Below are 16,381 nucleotides of genomic sequence, written 5' to 3'. Positions count from 1 at the left end.
ATACCTTTCAATCTGGCCAAACAATACCCAGAAGAACCTCCTTAAAACTGTCCAATTCTACCTGAGGAGACAAAGCCATAGCAGTTTTATCGGTAAACTACTGGATTATCTTGGTTCTGATCATCTTGCAGAAGACCTAGTCTTCCAGCAACTCTGGTTTAAGCCTACACGTAGCGATTGTGTGTCGGGGTTGAGCCCATTGTAAATGTAATAGGACAGGATTATGATCCAATATGGTGCAGGAGAGATACCCCACAGTGTGTACTAGGCTATGAAGACTTGGGGTACAGAGACATAGATCTAATCGGACATGAACATCATGAACCCCAGAGAAGAGGGAGTAGTCCCCCCCCATCGCTTATAGCCATCCCTATGAGTCAATGAGCCCCCAATGCTGTTGCCAGTCTTTAAACGCATAGGCTGTGCGAACAGTTTGGAAGTCATGTAGTGGAGGGTGCAACCTACCCAACTGAATATCAATAATTTCCCACCTTTGGGGGTCGGTGGAATCCAGATCTCTTATAATAGCTGTTCTACATTACTTTATGTCTCTATCCAGGAACTCTCTCTGTGTTGGTTGCAGTATCTGACAGTGGCATACCAGATGAACCGAATTCTCCTTTTTATAGCCACAATGCCTCCAATTTTTGTTTTCCTTATGCATCCAATGCGGGGCGTCTGCAAGAGTAGGGAACTGTCCAAAAGGCAGGGTTATTTATTTTCTTTTAACATACATAGAAAAAGTGGACTCCAAATAGGCTGCTTGTTTCAATGTTTTATAAGTATTGATCACTGTCCACGAGTGAGTTCTTTTAGAAAAAATACTTTTATCAACCAGCCGCGAATGGAACTTTGCAGCCTTGTTTAATGTTAATTTGAAGGTTTGGTAGGGCATATATTTATTCCAAAGATCTTCAGTGCAGGTAATCTTTAGCGCATGTTCCAAAAATGTATAGGCTGGCAAATGTTTATCCTGTTCCATTTCCTGCCATAATGATTCGTTAAGACTATTTTCTTCTACAGTCTGTTTTGTCTGATACCAAACGTTTATGTATGTGTAAAGTCTTCCCAGTACCTCGTTCAGTAGCCCAAACTCTGAGCACATCTGTGCTGGTGAAGCAGTCTTTGGAAGCTGAAGAACCTTTTTGTAGATACTCGTTATTAGTTTGTTTACAATTTCTGAGTCCTTCCCGTACATTGCATCACTGGCGTATGATAGTGTTGGCAGTGCTTTAGCAGAGATTGCCATCAATAATGGTCTTAAGGAAGGACCCTCCAGTTTCTTTGCAAGAGCTTTTAGGGCAAATGTTAGGGCCCCTGCTCTCTGCGTCATGTATTTTTTCTGGTCTCTAAATAATAATTTGTTGTCAACATAAAATCCCAAATATTTGTAGCATGATACATTCTCTAGCAAATTACGTTTTAGTCTAATCTTGTGATTCGGGGCTATACGGTTTGTAATGAGCATCATTTTTGCTTTTGAAAGATTTAATTCCAGTTTATTAACAGACAGAAAATCAGAAAGTTCATTTAGTAGTCTTGCTAAGCCTACCTTAGTTAAGCTTAACAGAACAATATCATCTGCATAAGGTAGATGCGACAGTTGTAATTTGCCCAACTTTGGTGAAAGTGAGTTAATTCCATCAAGTTTCTCGAGAGGTCTGAGATGAATAAATTAAATAGGTGCGGAGCCAGCACGCACCCCTGTTTCAGTCCTGTGTTGGTATACACTTTTCTGGATATTCTAGCTCCATTTCCGAGCTTCACGCCTACCCAGGATTCTGTATAAAACAGCAATAGACCCTTCAATAGTCTCTCTGGTATATTCCAGGATTTTAATTTAGACCATATGAGTTTCCGGTCTACGCTGGCAAAGGCAGCTTTTAAGTCTATATAATACAGGTGAAGATCCTGTTTTCAGCTTTTGCATCTTTCAGCAATCAGTGAAATGGACAGGATATTTGTGATAGTTCCGATGTCTTTTCTAAATCCTGTTAGATTTTTTGGTATCAAGTTACATTCTCTTGACTAGTCAGCTGGATCTTTAAGGAGCAATGAGGCAGTGTTCCTGTAGGGCTATTATATCGCAATCTGCCTCTCGTTAAGTGGAAGGCCTTCATTAAGTAGTCGCCTGGCTCCAGCTATATTCCAAGATAGCATGTGAATTGCATGTGTTTCAGAGGTAATATCTGAGACATTTTTAAAGGTAACCAGTTCCTCTTTCATAGTACATTAGGCATATACGTGCAAGTTAACACGGCATGCCTGACACTTTAAGTTGTCACGAGCACAGCGGTGCCACGGCCCCCCGCACCACGGGGGAATTACCCCCGCAGGGAAGGGGTTAATGTACACCTCTCCTGTTCAATTAAGAGAACAATTTATAACGAAAATCATTTATATGTCATTTGCCCTGCAGTAGATGCCATGTAAGGAAAAGTCATTATTGAATTGAAAGAACCATAGATTTAGGAATATAGATTAAATAATAAGAAATGTAGATTAAAGAACAGCATAACTCTTGAATTCAAAACTAGATAGAACTAAAGTGCTTTTTATGCATTATTTTTATTTTTATAAGTTTGTAGCAAAAATAAATGTATATCACCTTATTTACAAATACATGTTCTGAATTTCATTTTCAATTGTAAATGGATTTTAGGTAGTTTAACATGTTTTTAAAAATGTTGGACAAAATTTCCAAGAATTCTCCTCAGTGTGACATAAAGTACAAAGATAATAAACATAGTACACAAATATTCAAACACTAATGAACAGGGGATGAAGTATTAATATGGCCTTAGGATGCTTCCACAAGTTCTTCCATGCTATGTATGAGTAAGGGGGTTAGCCAGTGAGTTGCCCAAGCTATTGAACTTACGTTCAGCTTATTTCAATAGCATTGTAAATTCAGCCAATTGTTTAGTGTTAGACTTGGGGGTCTCTAGTTGGCACAGGTATGCACTTGTGACAAATAGGGACCCTCGCCTCTAGTCAGGGTAAGGGGCTACACTCCTAAAATAACCCCTGCTCACCCCCTTGGTAGCTTGGCACAAGCATACAGGCTTATCTCAGAGGCAGTGTGTAAAGCATTTGTGAACACATACAGTAATCAAGTGACAACACTACAGATGGACACCACACAGGTTTTATATCAAAAATAAGTATTCTTTATATATATTTACCACAAGACCTTTAAAGGACACAAACACACAATACTGTTACTTTAGATGGTAGAATTTAACTTAGTTCTCTTAAGTTCTAAGATGCGACACTTTAAGTCAATGTACCTTTTAGATGCGACACGCGGGGCAACGAAAGTGTTGCAACGATGTCGATGCGATGAAGTTTTTGGTGCAAAGAAATAAAGATGTGAAGATCTTCCAGATGCGGCACGCTTCTCCGATGTTGCGAGAAGACTCGACTCGATGCTTCAGCTGCAGCTGCAGCGGCGACACACTTTACGCGATGCGACGACATCGGGCTTGGCAGCAACACTCTTCTCCGACGTTGCGCGATGCTTCCGCTCAATGTGATGTTGCAGCGGTGACACCCCTTTACGCGATGTGATGACAGCAGCTCCGATGGCAGCACGCTTCTCCGTGGATGCGAGGCACTTCTCTTGATGCCGTGCAATGTGACAACTATGATGGCTGCGATGGCGACACGCTTCTTCCTCGATGCGAGACTCTTCTCTTGATGCGGTTCAATACGTCAGCTACAATCTCTGCGATGGCGGCATGCTTCTTCGGTGTTGCCAGATACTTCTTCGATGATGCGAGACGCTTCCGCTTGATGCGATCCTGCAGTGGCGACACACTTTACGCGAAGCGACGACAACAGTTTCGACGGCGTCACGCTTCTCATTCTTGAGTTGCGCTTCCAGCTCCTTGCGACGCGCAGTCCCTCATAGGCCCAACAGCAGCAGGCACTTCCAAAGGACTCTGGGGAGCTGGGGGGTGAAGTCTGTTGTTCCTGAGACTTTAGCAGGAGGCAAGCTCTTTTCCAAGCCCTTGGAGATCCTTCACAAGTTGAGCAAAAGTACACACAAAGTTCCTTTCTCCTTTCTTTGGCAGTAGGCAACCCCTGCAGGCCAATCCCCAAGTTTCAGGGATAGTCTCTCCTCAGTTTCTTCTTGATTCCTCTCCTCAGCAGAGGTTCTTCTTGTTTCCCAAAGTGATCTAAATTCTTTGGATCAGGGTCCCAATACTTATACCCCAAAATACTTTGTCCTCTGAAGGCAGAGGGGCCTTTGCCTTGTTCAAGCCAGTTCTGGTCAGTCCTGGAGAACTTTGTTTATCTGACTCCTTCTTTCCTTTCAGAGTGCAGGGCAGAGACCTCAGACGAACCACAGGAGGTGGAGCCAGCATTGTGAAGGGAAGGCACAGCCCTATTCAGGTCCCAGGTGCAACTCCTCCAACCCATCTAGATGCAGATCTCTCTATTCACCACTGGGACACCTCAGCCTGTCTCCTGGAATTCCTCAGCCCTGTCACTCAAACTCCAGGCAGGGAATAGACAGCCTAGCAGAGGCAGGTTTCAATGGTTAGACAAGAAAATACCTACTTTCTAAAAGTGGCATTTTCAAACACAGAATGTTAAAACCAACTTTACTAAATGATGTATTTTATCATTCTGAGTTCAGGCATACTAAATTCGAATTTCTACCATGTTCCCTCAGTCAGTTAGGATTATAAGATGTAATAACCAAACTGCCCATTCTGGTCCATGGAGAACAGGTAGCCTTCCAATAGTGAAAAATGAAAATGGCTGTAATTCACTATTAGAACATGCCACACACACCAGGCCATGCCCTACCTTATCCTTACAATGCACCCTGCCCTTGGGCCTACCATAGGGGTGTCTGATATGAAAAGGGAAGATTTAGGGACTGGCAAGTGGGTGCACTTGCCCAGTCTGCATGACAGTACCAGACTGCACGCAGGTTCTGCAATCGCAGACCTTAGACACATTTTTACAGGCTGCTTCTGTGGGTGGCACAACCAGTGCTGCAAGCCCACCAGCAGCATTTGGATTTACAAGCCCTGGTCACTCCTGGTGCACTGTACTAGGGTCTGACAAGTAAACCAAAGCAACCAATCGGAATCACAAATCATACATCAATTTACAATAGGGAGCACTTGCACTGTGGCACTGGACAGCAGTGGCACAGTGCCCTGAGCAACTAACAGCAGCAAAAACATATGAGGCAACAGCAAGAAATGGAAGGGAGAACCACGCCAATGTGCCAGGTCTAACATTCAGCTATTAGTATCTTTCTCAGGTGTCCCACGTGAGTGACAACCATGCTATTCTTTTGTAGTATTCCCCCAACATGTTACCAGTTTGTCGTATAGCTCAGGTAATGTCATCCAATGATTTTTGTGATACCTTGTGCATCTCCAGGCTTGAGCCCTCTGAAGCATTAGAGCCATGTCCAGAATCTGAGTCGCGAGTAGGAGAACTCGGCTCCGGCGTCATAGATACCATCATTCTCCCACTTGTCTTGTCTACGACTTCCATTGCGCTCTGCCACCCAAGTTAAACTTTGGCCTGTGAAGGGGCAGTAATACCTCGCTGCAATTGTGTCAAAATCAGGTAACTCACTGTTGTTTAGGGCTCTTGTCAGCTCTCGGTGCCTGTTGGCAGTCCAGCCAATCCCAGGCTTCCTGTGGGGAGTGGGAGAACTGTGTCCCCTCTGAGGTCGCCACCATCAGCCTTGCAGGGAAAAACCTTGCATACTTAGGGTCCAGTTATCATAGTTTTTTCTTAGCATCATTAAACAATGCTTTGTCTTTCGATGTCTCTGGAGAAGTCAGGGAACATTTGTATAACTGTATTATCAATTTGGAGCTCCTTATTTCGACTGGCCTTAATCAAAATATGATTGCGATGGGACTTGGTGTGCCCTCTCAACTGCAAAGAATGTAGAGAGGTCCTCAAGCACAACCTTTGTATATAACCAATTCTCAAGATAGTTCATCATGTTGGCGCCCTCCACAATCTCAAGTAGTCTGACCACTCGGATATTATTGTCGGGGGAACAATTTTATACATTTCCACTTTTCCGAACATTAGATTTCACCGCTGTCAATTGAGCCTTCATTGCAGAATTGGTAGGGGGTATTTCCCTCAGAATCTGTTAGTTTATAGTGACTTTCTCCACAAGTTGCTTATGATCATCTCATAAGAGGCCCAAGTCTATGCTAATAGTATCTATTTTGGATTCCAGTATCTCACAGGAAGCTATCATAGCTTGAAGTATGTCCTGTAACATCAGATTTCTAGGAGACCCCGCAGGCTGGGACTTGCCTTCAGCCCGTTCTGGCAGGTAAGCCACACTCTCAGGACCCTGGTCCCTTCTGTGAGTAATCTTGTCCATAATTCCCAATATTAGGCTAATGCTAGCGGACATACTCTCTTCCTGCACCTGCACCTGATAAATTACAGTGCCATCAATCTGGCAGGGGTCATACATACCACCCCCTTAGTAGTGCAGACTGATAGTCAGAAAGAGCTTCAAGCAGGGGGGTGATAACCCATTCACGATAATATTCTGCTTAAGGACAACAAGGGCCCAAACACATCTTGTCAGCCAAAGACTCCCCAGACACAGGCCTCTCAGTATTCTCTGAAATGATATAGGTTGTAAATCCTTTTCCAAGGAGATGCTGGTAGAAAAGTGCTAGCAATTCTTTAGTCTGTTTCCTTTGTCGTACTTATATCGGTTATCTCTGAGACAGGGCCTCTTCTTTACAGCCTCTTCTAGCCGTCACTGGAATGGCAATGCGCTGCTCAGATCCAAGCCACTCCTTCAGACCCGGGTCAAAGTCAATCTTGCGGTCCTCAACCGATGCAGCCATATGGCCCAGGGGTAGGCCAGAGCACCCAGCAATCTCCCAGGTCTCCTTGCAATGCTCAGCAAGATGTCCCTTGAACTCAAAGGACTAAGGCCAATATGTCTGAAAGGAGAATTCGGTGCCTCCATCTACACAGGGAGGCCCAGCAGCCTCTAGTACTGGCATACCTCACATCTCTCACATTGCTTTTCAGTTGTTATGCCTCTGTGCTCCAGCACTCACATCTGGCCTACACTGTGTGACACAGGCCCCACTATTTTTCTTCCTTGCAGGTTCCTCTGAGTACCTCCTCATCTTCAGCAGTCTCCAGCCGGCAATACAGCAGATATAGAACCCTCAGTAGCATGCCAATATGGAGGGGGGAGTTGGGGCTCTTGAGCTGGTCTCAGTTTATCAATTTGGAGCTGGATGCAGGTCAGCCAAACAGAGCTCTGAGCAATGCTGTTCACTCCATTGGCACCAGGCCACACTCCACATGCATACTTGATGCTGCTAAGATGGGACAATATCAAATTCCATGGGTGTTCAGAGATAAAACCAACATCAACACCTATGAAAGGCCTCTTTCATGCAGAGTAAGGCAAGGCAGCAACATGCACCGATTTGCCTTACTCCATATCTACATGGCCATGAAAAGCCACACAGGGTGGCTTCATGTGGCCTTGCAGATATAGCTAAGCCCTGTACACCAGCTGAATGTTACAAAAGTGATATCTGGAGCTACACATGGCTTTTAAATAAGTCCCTCAGTATGGCAATTGGTGTTATTCTGCTCCCAATCTGTATCATCATGATAAGATCTGATGTACATGGCCTCTCCATCACCTGTGGCAAGTTCCAATGCACCCAGAGTGCTCAAGGGCTAGAAGCAGCAATCTTTGATTAGAGCCGAATGCGCACCACTGTAATTATCAATTGGCTCACTCTTGAAAACATACCCATAACATCACCACTTTCCTATAACCTTTTAGGTCTTTTGTTTAAAGTCTTATGTAAGTGCCACGGAATGAAGCAGCATAAACTACCCTCTTAATTTTCAAAATAAATATCAAGAAATCATGAGTGCATGACCAACCTTCCCAAGTGTCATTTCATTTTCAGAGATGAAGTGGAATTAGTGGTCGACTTCTGTACAACTGATGAATTGATCCTGGAAACTGGGCACTAGTACTGTCAGGCTTCTGGGTTATGAATATAATTGCCTGCAAGAGGACCCAGTTCCTTGGGGTTTACAATTAAAAAGAAAGCACCAGAAATGAGAAGCTCTTGAAAAGAAAGCCATGTCCAGGAGTTAGGATGACATCATTGTTTATTGATTGTATTTATGAACCAACTACTCACTAATGGTTTCACTCACCATGGTTACTCAACATTGCCCAGCTTTGTGGACTACTTCTGTGTTCTATGAACAGTTCTTTATAATCTTACAGAAATAATTATAATTTTAAAGAATATATATAATGCGAAAATGGAAATGAAAGAAATTTGATGCTCAGATGAGCTTAATTTTTCATAATTTTGCATCCAGAAATTTTACTCTTTATCTACTGAAAGATTACAGTTCTCTTTCTTTGCGTGCTTTTATAACAGTAAAATATTTATAATCTGCTAGATTGTACAAACCTTCAGTTTTCCGAGGATAAATGTGATCTTCCTCAATGACATAACCAGCCCCCTTGAGAGCATCCTTCACAAAATCCACATCCAAGCAGAGAATAGGTAACTTGACATCACCGCACATGAAAAATGTCGCACAGAATTTTGTAATCATTATCAGATGTCCTCCAGTCTTTAGCAGTGACGAGACATTGTTCAGTGCTTCGCAGTAGGACTTCTTGTCTGTTACAAAGTGCTCCACACAGTGCACCAGGAGCAGACAGTCAGCTTGGGAGTGGATGACGGGAGACAAAGGGTTGCTGCTCATGACGTCATATTTCAGAACTCTTGTAATTTTTTTTCGTAACATCTGTTCCTTCTCAGTCAATGTTTCACTGGAATAAAGAAATACAAGGTGATTAATATGCTTTTAATTGTTGACTGACACTTGTTATGCAATGGGACCATCTTCATAGCTGCAATGGAAAAATGTATAAACCTTTTCAAGATGGCCGCTCCACTGCCCGTGCTGTTCACTTTCTGTCTTGCACTTCGCTGCAGCTATCAGTATGTTATGTTATGTTATGTTAACAGGTATTTATTAAGCGCGCGGCTACTCCCGGGAGTGTCCCGGCGCTTTGGGGCACTGGGTTATTAGCTACAGCACATTCACATACACATCTCATTGCATTTCTGCCTTCCCTGGACTCCTATTAGACATGCTGGTGTCAGTTTATATTTTTGGAATTATTGTTTTCCTTGATGTAAAAGAGCATTCTGTTCCTAGGCAATGTGAAAATATCCATCATTTCTTAAATATGGTCATTGCCAGATATGTTTACGGTGATCCTTCCATCTACATCACACATTATTACAACCACTGTGTGGGAGCAGTCATCTCAATCGGCACCAATAAACCTTCCCATCAAATCAAATCCCTCACCAAAGCATGAAACAGCAAAATATAAGACCCTCACTTCCAAAAAATCCACTGAGTGAATATATATACTTCTACCTGGGTTTTAAGACACAACTCACAGTAGTCCCCACAGAGATTCTTTCTAGATACTGATGCATTGGAAGACTGGTGTCCTCAGACCCTGGCAATGAAACACATCACCTTAACCTCATTCAAACCCCATTCTCTTCCACTGATTTCCAAAGCAATCCTCCTCAAATGTCTTCCACACAAATGCTGCTGGCCTCAAGACAACACCTTAAGTAAAACCTCAACATTTTATTTTATTCCTAACAGAAATCTGGTTAAATGTCTCCTCGGTTTATTGTTAGATTAGAATATTGTGTCCATAGAAATAAGCCCAAAAATATTGAGATTGTAAGTGTAATTAAGTATATCCACTAGTGGGGGATGAAAAAAGGGGGGTAAGAAAGTGAGTTTCCTATTCTATTTCCCTTAGGGTTTATAGACATGAATACAGCCTGAACAGCTGGACAGAATTACACCAAATTTGGTAGAAAGGTAGATCTTGGTCCAGTAAGCGACTCTTTTTGTAATTTGGTGAAAATCAGCTATGTAGGTTTCAAGATAGCAACTGTAATTCAAATGTGTATCTATAGGGGTTTGTCCCTCTGCAGATCCTCCTCGTATTCCTGATTCAACATGCCAACAGCAATGTAGTGATTGACTGGCCACACCTGATTGGAAATTTGGTGTTGTCATTGTGTTCATTCATATACGGTCCTAGTGGGGAAAATAAAGTTAAAAGGTGATAGAAGGGGTCAGGGTAAAGGTACCCTAACCCCATGGGACTAATGGAGGGGTCTGTGAGGGATCCCTCATGGACCATAAATGTCCAAAAATGTTTTGATTCAAGCATCAGAGAAGCCGCAGATCCTCCCCAGATCCTCATGGATTAGGGTGGATCTACCAATCCAGAACACAACAAATAAGCATACACTCACTCAGAGATCCATAACCCTACTCATTCCTCACTAACATACTCCAACACCACCTTACTCTCCCATGAAGTCACTCACACAGACACTCACGCACCTATGCAGGCACTCTCACACCTACTCACAAATCGTCAAAACCACTCACATACATTTACACACCCACACAACCAATGATATACCTACTGACACACCCACACAGCCAGTCCCATACCCACTCACAGCCCCACACAGACAGTCACATACACACTCATATAGCCACCACACACTCACACACCCACACAACCACTCACACACACACTCACATCCCCTGAGACACCCAGGTTGCAGGGACATTATAGTTAGGAAACAGCAGTGAAAAAACATAGAAATTCACTGAATAAAAACAAAGGTTACAGGGACATTTTAGTTAGGTTCAGAGATTACACACACAAACCACTGAAAATCAATAGTTATAGTTACAGTTATCTCAAGTAACTATAATATGTGCCCTAAGGTAACTATAACTCAAGCCCTCATCATGCACTGCTAATTACCCCACATATTAAATTGCTCATGACATCTTCTATGACATCATTAATAATATTACTGCAACATTTGAAGTGAGCATTTTTATGAGAAACCTGTGCGTGGGGGTGTGAGTTATAGTTACCTTAGGGCCAATTTTGGACCCGGGGAGGAGGTCGATTGTGGACTAGGGGACCACATTCCCCAGGTCACAGCCTTTAAATTATGTTTTTAATAGGGGAGTGGGCTGTGGAGCTACCCCCTCCTCTCCTATGGGGTCCGGGGACCCCATCGCCTGGCCTTTTTGCCATGGAGGAGGGGAGCAGCAAGGTATTCCTTCTTGGAGCGATTTTGGCCAAGGGATCACAGCCCCCTGGGCCCGGCCATTATATTACAGGGTGGGGGTCTGCACAGCCCTCCCCCGGCCAATTTCTGCCCTGAGGACCCCATCCCCAGAGTTCCAGACACTATACTATCGGGGAGATTGCCTATGTGGCACTCTCCCAGAGTCAATATCTGTCCAGGAACGCCAATCCCTGTGGCCCAGCCATATTTTCCTGGGGGTCCCCAAGGAACACAGTCTGCACCTGGACTGCAGGAGTAGCCTGAAGGCACCTGCAGTTCCTGTCGGTGCCTCACCTCCTGCATGAACCAACATTGCTTCCACACATATGGAGGTGCTGAAAATACAGCTCCCTGTGTGTGAAAGCAATTTGCCTGTTCCCCTTCTCGCTTGAAAGTGGGCAAGGAAACAGATGAATGCTCTGCTTCCAGCAAGTGAGAGAATTTTCCCGCTCTCGCTTGCTGAAAGTGGAGTGTTTGTTATGGCTTGGCAGGAGCAGTTAAAGCTCCTGCCATGGAACAGTAATCCGCAATATACCAGGGTGAACACCCCAGGACAAAGCAGGAGCTGTCCCTGGGAGGTAGCTATCACCAGACAATCTATGGCTCCAAGAGGGGGGTGGCACAGCCCCCCTCCACTGTGATATATAGCCCAAGGGAGGTGGTGGTCCCTGGGGCTGTGGAAATTCTGTGCAGGACCCCATTTATTTGATGTTTAGCCTTGGGCAAGTGGCATGCATGGGGCCCTATATATATATATATATATATATAGGGCGGAACATGGATACTTATGAGGAAACTGCCAGCTGCCTCTCTTCATTGCCTTCCCGTGAGCAAGGGCTAGAGGAAGCCCGAAACGCGTTGGGACATTGATGGCCAAAATTCATGCTGTACCTACCGTGCTGTTGACCGTTGCTGCCTTGCAGAATAAAGATGTAAACACGCTGAGAATGGGCCTCCAAATGTCGGGTTCTTACAATTGAATATATATATATATATATTCAGGTGCCTATATATTTGGTAACAGTTGATAAATCTTCATGAAATGCTGATACTTCACGTGGGGTCTGGAAAGTTTTGGGGTGCTTTTGTGTAAAAGGGGCAGAGAAAAAGGTAGGGTCCCAACATGTGTTTTCCCTATGTTAATCCTATAGGACCATTAGACACGACTACAGCCAGAACTGCTGGACTGAATTATATCAAATTTGGCAGAAAGCTAAATCTTGGTTCACAGATCATGTATTTTGTGATTTGGTGTAAATCTGTTCGGTAGTTTGGAAGATATTAACTGGAAAACACATTTTTATATCAGGGGATGTGGATTCAAATTCACTGATGAACTCCTGATTGGCTGGCTGCACCTCGACAGAAAAGATCATTATGTTTGCCGTGGAACGGTTGCAGTTGTTGAAATCATAGAGTGAATATTAAGTGAAGGGGACAGGTGAGAGGTTTATTGACCCCTTGTGAATGCTTGCAACGAAGAGTGAGGGTGTATTATGGCCATAAATATGGCTCCAATTTTTTTTTGATCATTCGTTTAATCTGCAGATTCCTCGCGAGGCGAGGCTAGGGATCCGCTAAGTTAAAGCAGCTGAAAAAATATATACATATAGAACAATATATACATATTTGTATCCTATTCTTCTCACAGCTACTCACATACCCATACAGATAATGTTACACCCCCTCTTATACCCATACAGTCATTTACACATTCAGTGTTCCACCCATATAGACACTGTCACACTGATTAACAACCCCATAATGACACTGTCACTCCTATTCCTAAACCCATACAGACATTGTCACACCCATTCATAAAGTCATATAGACATTGTCACATCCATTCACGTACCTAACCAGGCACTGTCACATCCATTGACAAAGTTGTACAGACACTGTCACACCTATTCATAATCCCTTAGAGACTGTCATACCCATTCAAATCCCCTTAGAGAGCCTGTTATACCCATCCACACACCCATAGAAACTAAATTACATCCATTCACAAATCCATAAAGTCACTGTTACCCCTCCTGACAAATCCGTACAGACATTATCACAGCCATTCAAAACTCCGTCAATACTCTGTCATACCCATTTACAACTCTAAAGAAATACTCTAATATACATTCATAACCCCATACAGACTCTATGACGCCTATTGGAAAACCTATAAAGACAGTGACACAACCATTCACAAACCCTTACAGTCACTGTCAAACCTATTGATAAACCTATAGAGACTGTCACACTCATTGACAACCTCATACAATCTTTGTTATATCCATTCATATACCCATACAGACACTGTCACACCCATTTACATCCAATACAGTCACTGTCACACCCATTGACAAACAAATACACACACCGTTACAGACATTCACAACCCCATATAGCTTCTGTCATGCCAATGCATATACCCATACAGACAATGTCACACTCATTCAAAAGCACATACAGACATGTCCATACTCATTCACAAAGCCATATAGACACTGTTACACCAATTCATGTACCTAACCAAACAGTGTCAGAGCTATTCACATACAGACTCTATTAAACCCAAAACCCATACAGTCACTGTCACAGCTTTTAAGAACCCCGTATAAACTGTCAAACCAATTAATATACCCATACATAGACTTTCATATATACTTACAACCCCGTACAGACTCTGTGATACCTATTCACAAACCTTTTGGGACACTGTCACACCCATTTACAAACCCATACAACACTGTTACACCCTTTGGCAAACCCACTTATGCACCTAAAATAACACCAATTTAGACTATGTTATACCCACTGTGAAAAATCATTCAGAAGCTTTTACTTGAATTATTAAATGTGCTCTTTTTCATTGAATGTCTGCTTTTGGTTTATGGATCTGTGGAGTCAAATACTGTTTGGGACATAACGTGCCTCTTAGAAGAGCTATTGTGTTAATTGTGAGTATATGATAACTACATATACAAGTGAATGCAGAGTTTCCAGTTGTTCAGAAACACTCTGTTGCCTTCATCTGGGAAGTGAAAACCATCTCTCCTGTATATTCCATGCATGTTGAAATGCAGGTAAATATTTTTGCCAGAGTCCATGTTACAAGAGATTTATTAAGATATTTCCTGGCTTTCTCTGTCTGTGGACAGAATTCAGAAAACAACTTCCATTTCTGCCTCTGGCATATCTTAGAAAACCCCAAGGCAGTGTAAGGGAAAAGTTTCATTAAATGTTCAAAGGTACTCTTCATTGGGATTTCCAGTCCTTTCTCAGTCACTGTGTCCAGGCAATTCCCACCACTGTGTACAATCTTGAGGGCTGGATGTTGGTTCTCCATAAAACTTTCAACCAATGGAAGCAGGTGATGCCACTTTAACTGGCTGAATATGAGAGTGGTTTACCATTCTTCTGTTTGGTTTTTGCATGCTTTCTTGAAACAAGTTTGAAAACCTGATAGTGAGTACCAAACATGATCAACACCAATCACATTTAACAGGCATGTGTATTCATCTATAGCAAAAGAAAATGATACAGAGGGTCTGAGTATTATTAAGATGGATGAAACTGAGCAGGATGTCAAAGGACATTTTGAAAGTGAGTAGATAATGAAAATAAAGTGAAGTGAACTGATAAGTAACTATGAATAAAAAGTGGTGAAGGAAAACAAAACAGAGGCATACATCAATGTATGGAGTAACACAAGGAGTGAAATGCTAATGTATGCTGTGAGAAATTAAGGCATTTTATTATGTATACAGTTATACAATGAGATATACACAGATATGTAGATTAAGATGAGCTGGTTCACACTGATGCTGTTGCAAAGAGAGCAGGGTATAATTAAAGAAATTTACTTTTTACAGATATTGATATAGCTATGCATACAGTAACAGAGAAAGGTTTACAGTAATGCATACATTACATAGTCAGGAGGAAACTGATGTGTGCATCATTTCTTATACTCATTCAGACCTCTTTTATTCTCCTTTATATACCTACAAAGACACTGTTATACCCATTCATATACTGAACCAGAGACACTGACATCCTCTTATATACCCAATGAGAGACTCTCACGTACCCATACAAACTCATACGTACTGTCATATCCTGTCACATACCCATTTAGACCACCTTTAACCCTATCCACATTGCCATACAGTCTGCCCCCCATTCACATACATATACAGATAGTCGCATCCTCTCACATACCCATACATATACTGTCATCCCCTGTGAGAAGTTGGCCTGGCACATGCTGTCTCCTAGTTATAAGGGACACCTTGCACCAGTCCAGTTCGACTCCTATTGATGATAGGTTTAAGACAACCTTTAAAGAAAGCTATCCTAGTGTTAGCTGTGGAGAGCAGCCTTCAGGCTAAGTCTTGAAGGAGTGTTAAGCTTATTGTTTTACCATAGATAACCTCTTGAATGACCAAATGAAAGAGTAGCCCACACAGGTATATATATAAAATATATGTATTTATTCTAAACAGAATCCCACAAGTCTCTTTATGAGGCTGAGGCAAAGTTACAATTCAAACAAGCATTGATAGATACAATAAAATAGCACTGGTATCATAGGGCCCCGGGGGGGACCAAACCATATATTAAAAAAGTGGTATAAGAACCACGACAATTCTACAGACAATGCCTAGGGCATTTAGGATCGCTGGCCCCTTAAGAATCCACCCCAGGTTATGAGGAAGGGGACCCACGGGAGGCGCATGCAGTGGAAATAGCTGCTATCGGGATCTCTATTAAAGCCTATAGAGAATGTTGCAGTTTGATTTAAACAGATTAAAGTCACTTCTAGCAGGAGTACAAAGTTAAAACTTTAGAGTTAAGCTTTTGAAGAGCCCACTACCACGAGAGTACCAAGGTACAACTGTTACCTGCCCCAGGGAAGCCGGGTGCATAGGTTGTTTTCGATGTTGGGTCGCGGGCTGATTTTCAATGGGAAAATGTTCAAAAGTGCTGCTAGCCAAAAGCGTCGATGATGCCGTGGAGATTGAAGTTGTAGATCTTGTAGAGAAGAACCTGAAAGCAGAGGGGACAGAGTCTGGGTCACGGCACAGTGACCAGGGAGCTCAAAGCAAAGAGCCCTTCAATGTCGGGTGCTTCAAGTGGAAAGAAGTGTAGCTTGGATCTGC

At 42.8% G+C, this 16,381-nt stretch overlaps 1 protein-coding gene across 1 annotated transcript in view; it reads right to left on the bottom strand.

Moving 5' to 3' along the window:
* Positions 1-8,151: 8,151 nt before the first annotated feature.
* LOC146829777 (nicotinamide N-methyltransferase-like) overlaps positions 8,152-16,381 on the bottom strand; it is a 101,473-nt gene continuing 93,243 nt past the window's right edge. The window contains exon 3 of the mRNA XM_085608493.1: positions 8,152-8,851. Within this exon, the coding sequence (XP_085464619.1) occupies positions 8,416-8,851 (436 nt within the window). The 3' untranslated portion in view covers positions 8,152-8,415. The remainder of the gene's footprint in view (positions 8,852-16,381) is intronic.

This window comes from Triturus cristatus, chromosome 5_2, assembly GCF_964204655.1.
Source record: "Triturus cristatus chromosome 5_2, aTriCri1.1, whole genome shotgun sequence".
NCBI classification, from domain to species: Eukaryota; Metazoa; Chordata; class Amphibia; order Caudata; family Salamandridae; genus Triturus; species Triturus cristatus.
The sequence above is the reverse complement of the archived record's forward strand: the minus strand, read 5'-3'. Positions and strand labels throughout refer to the sequence as shown.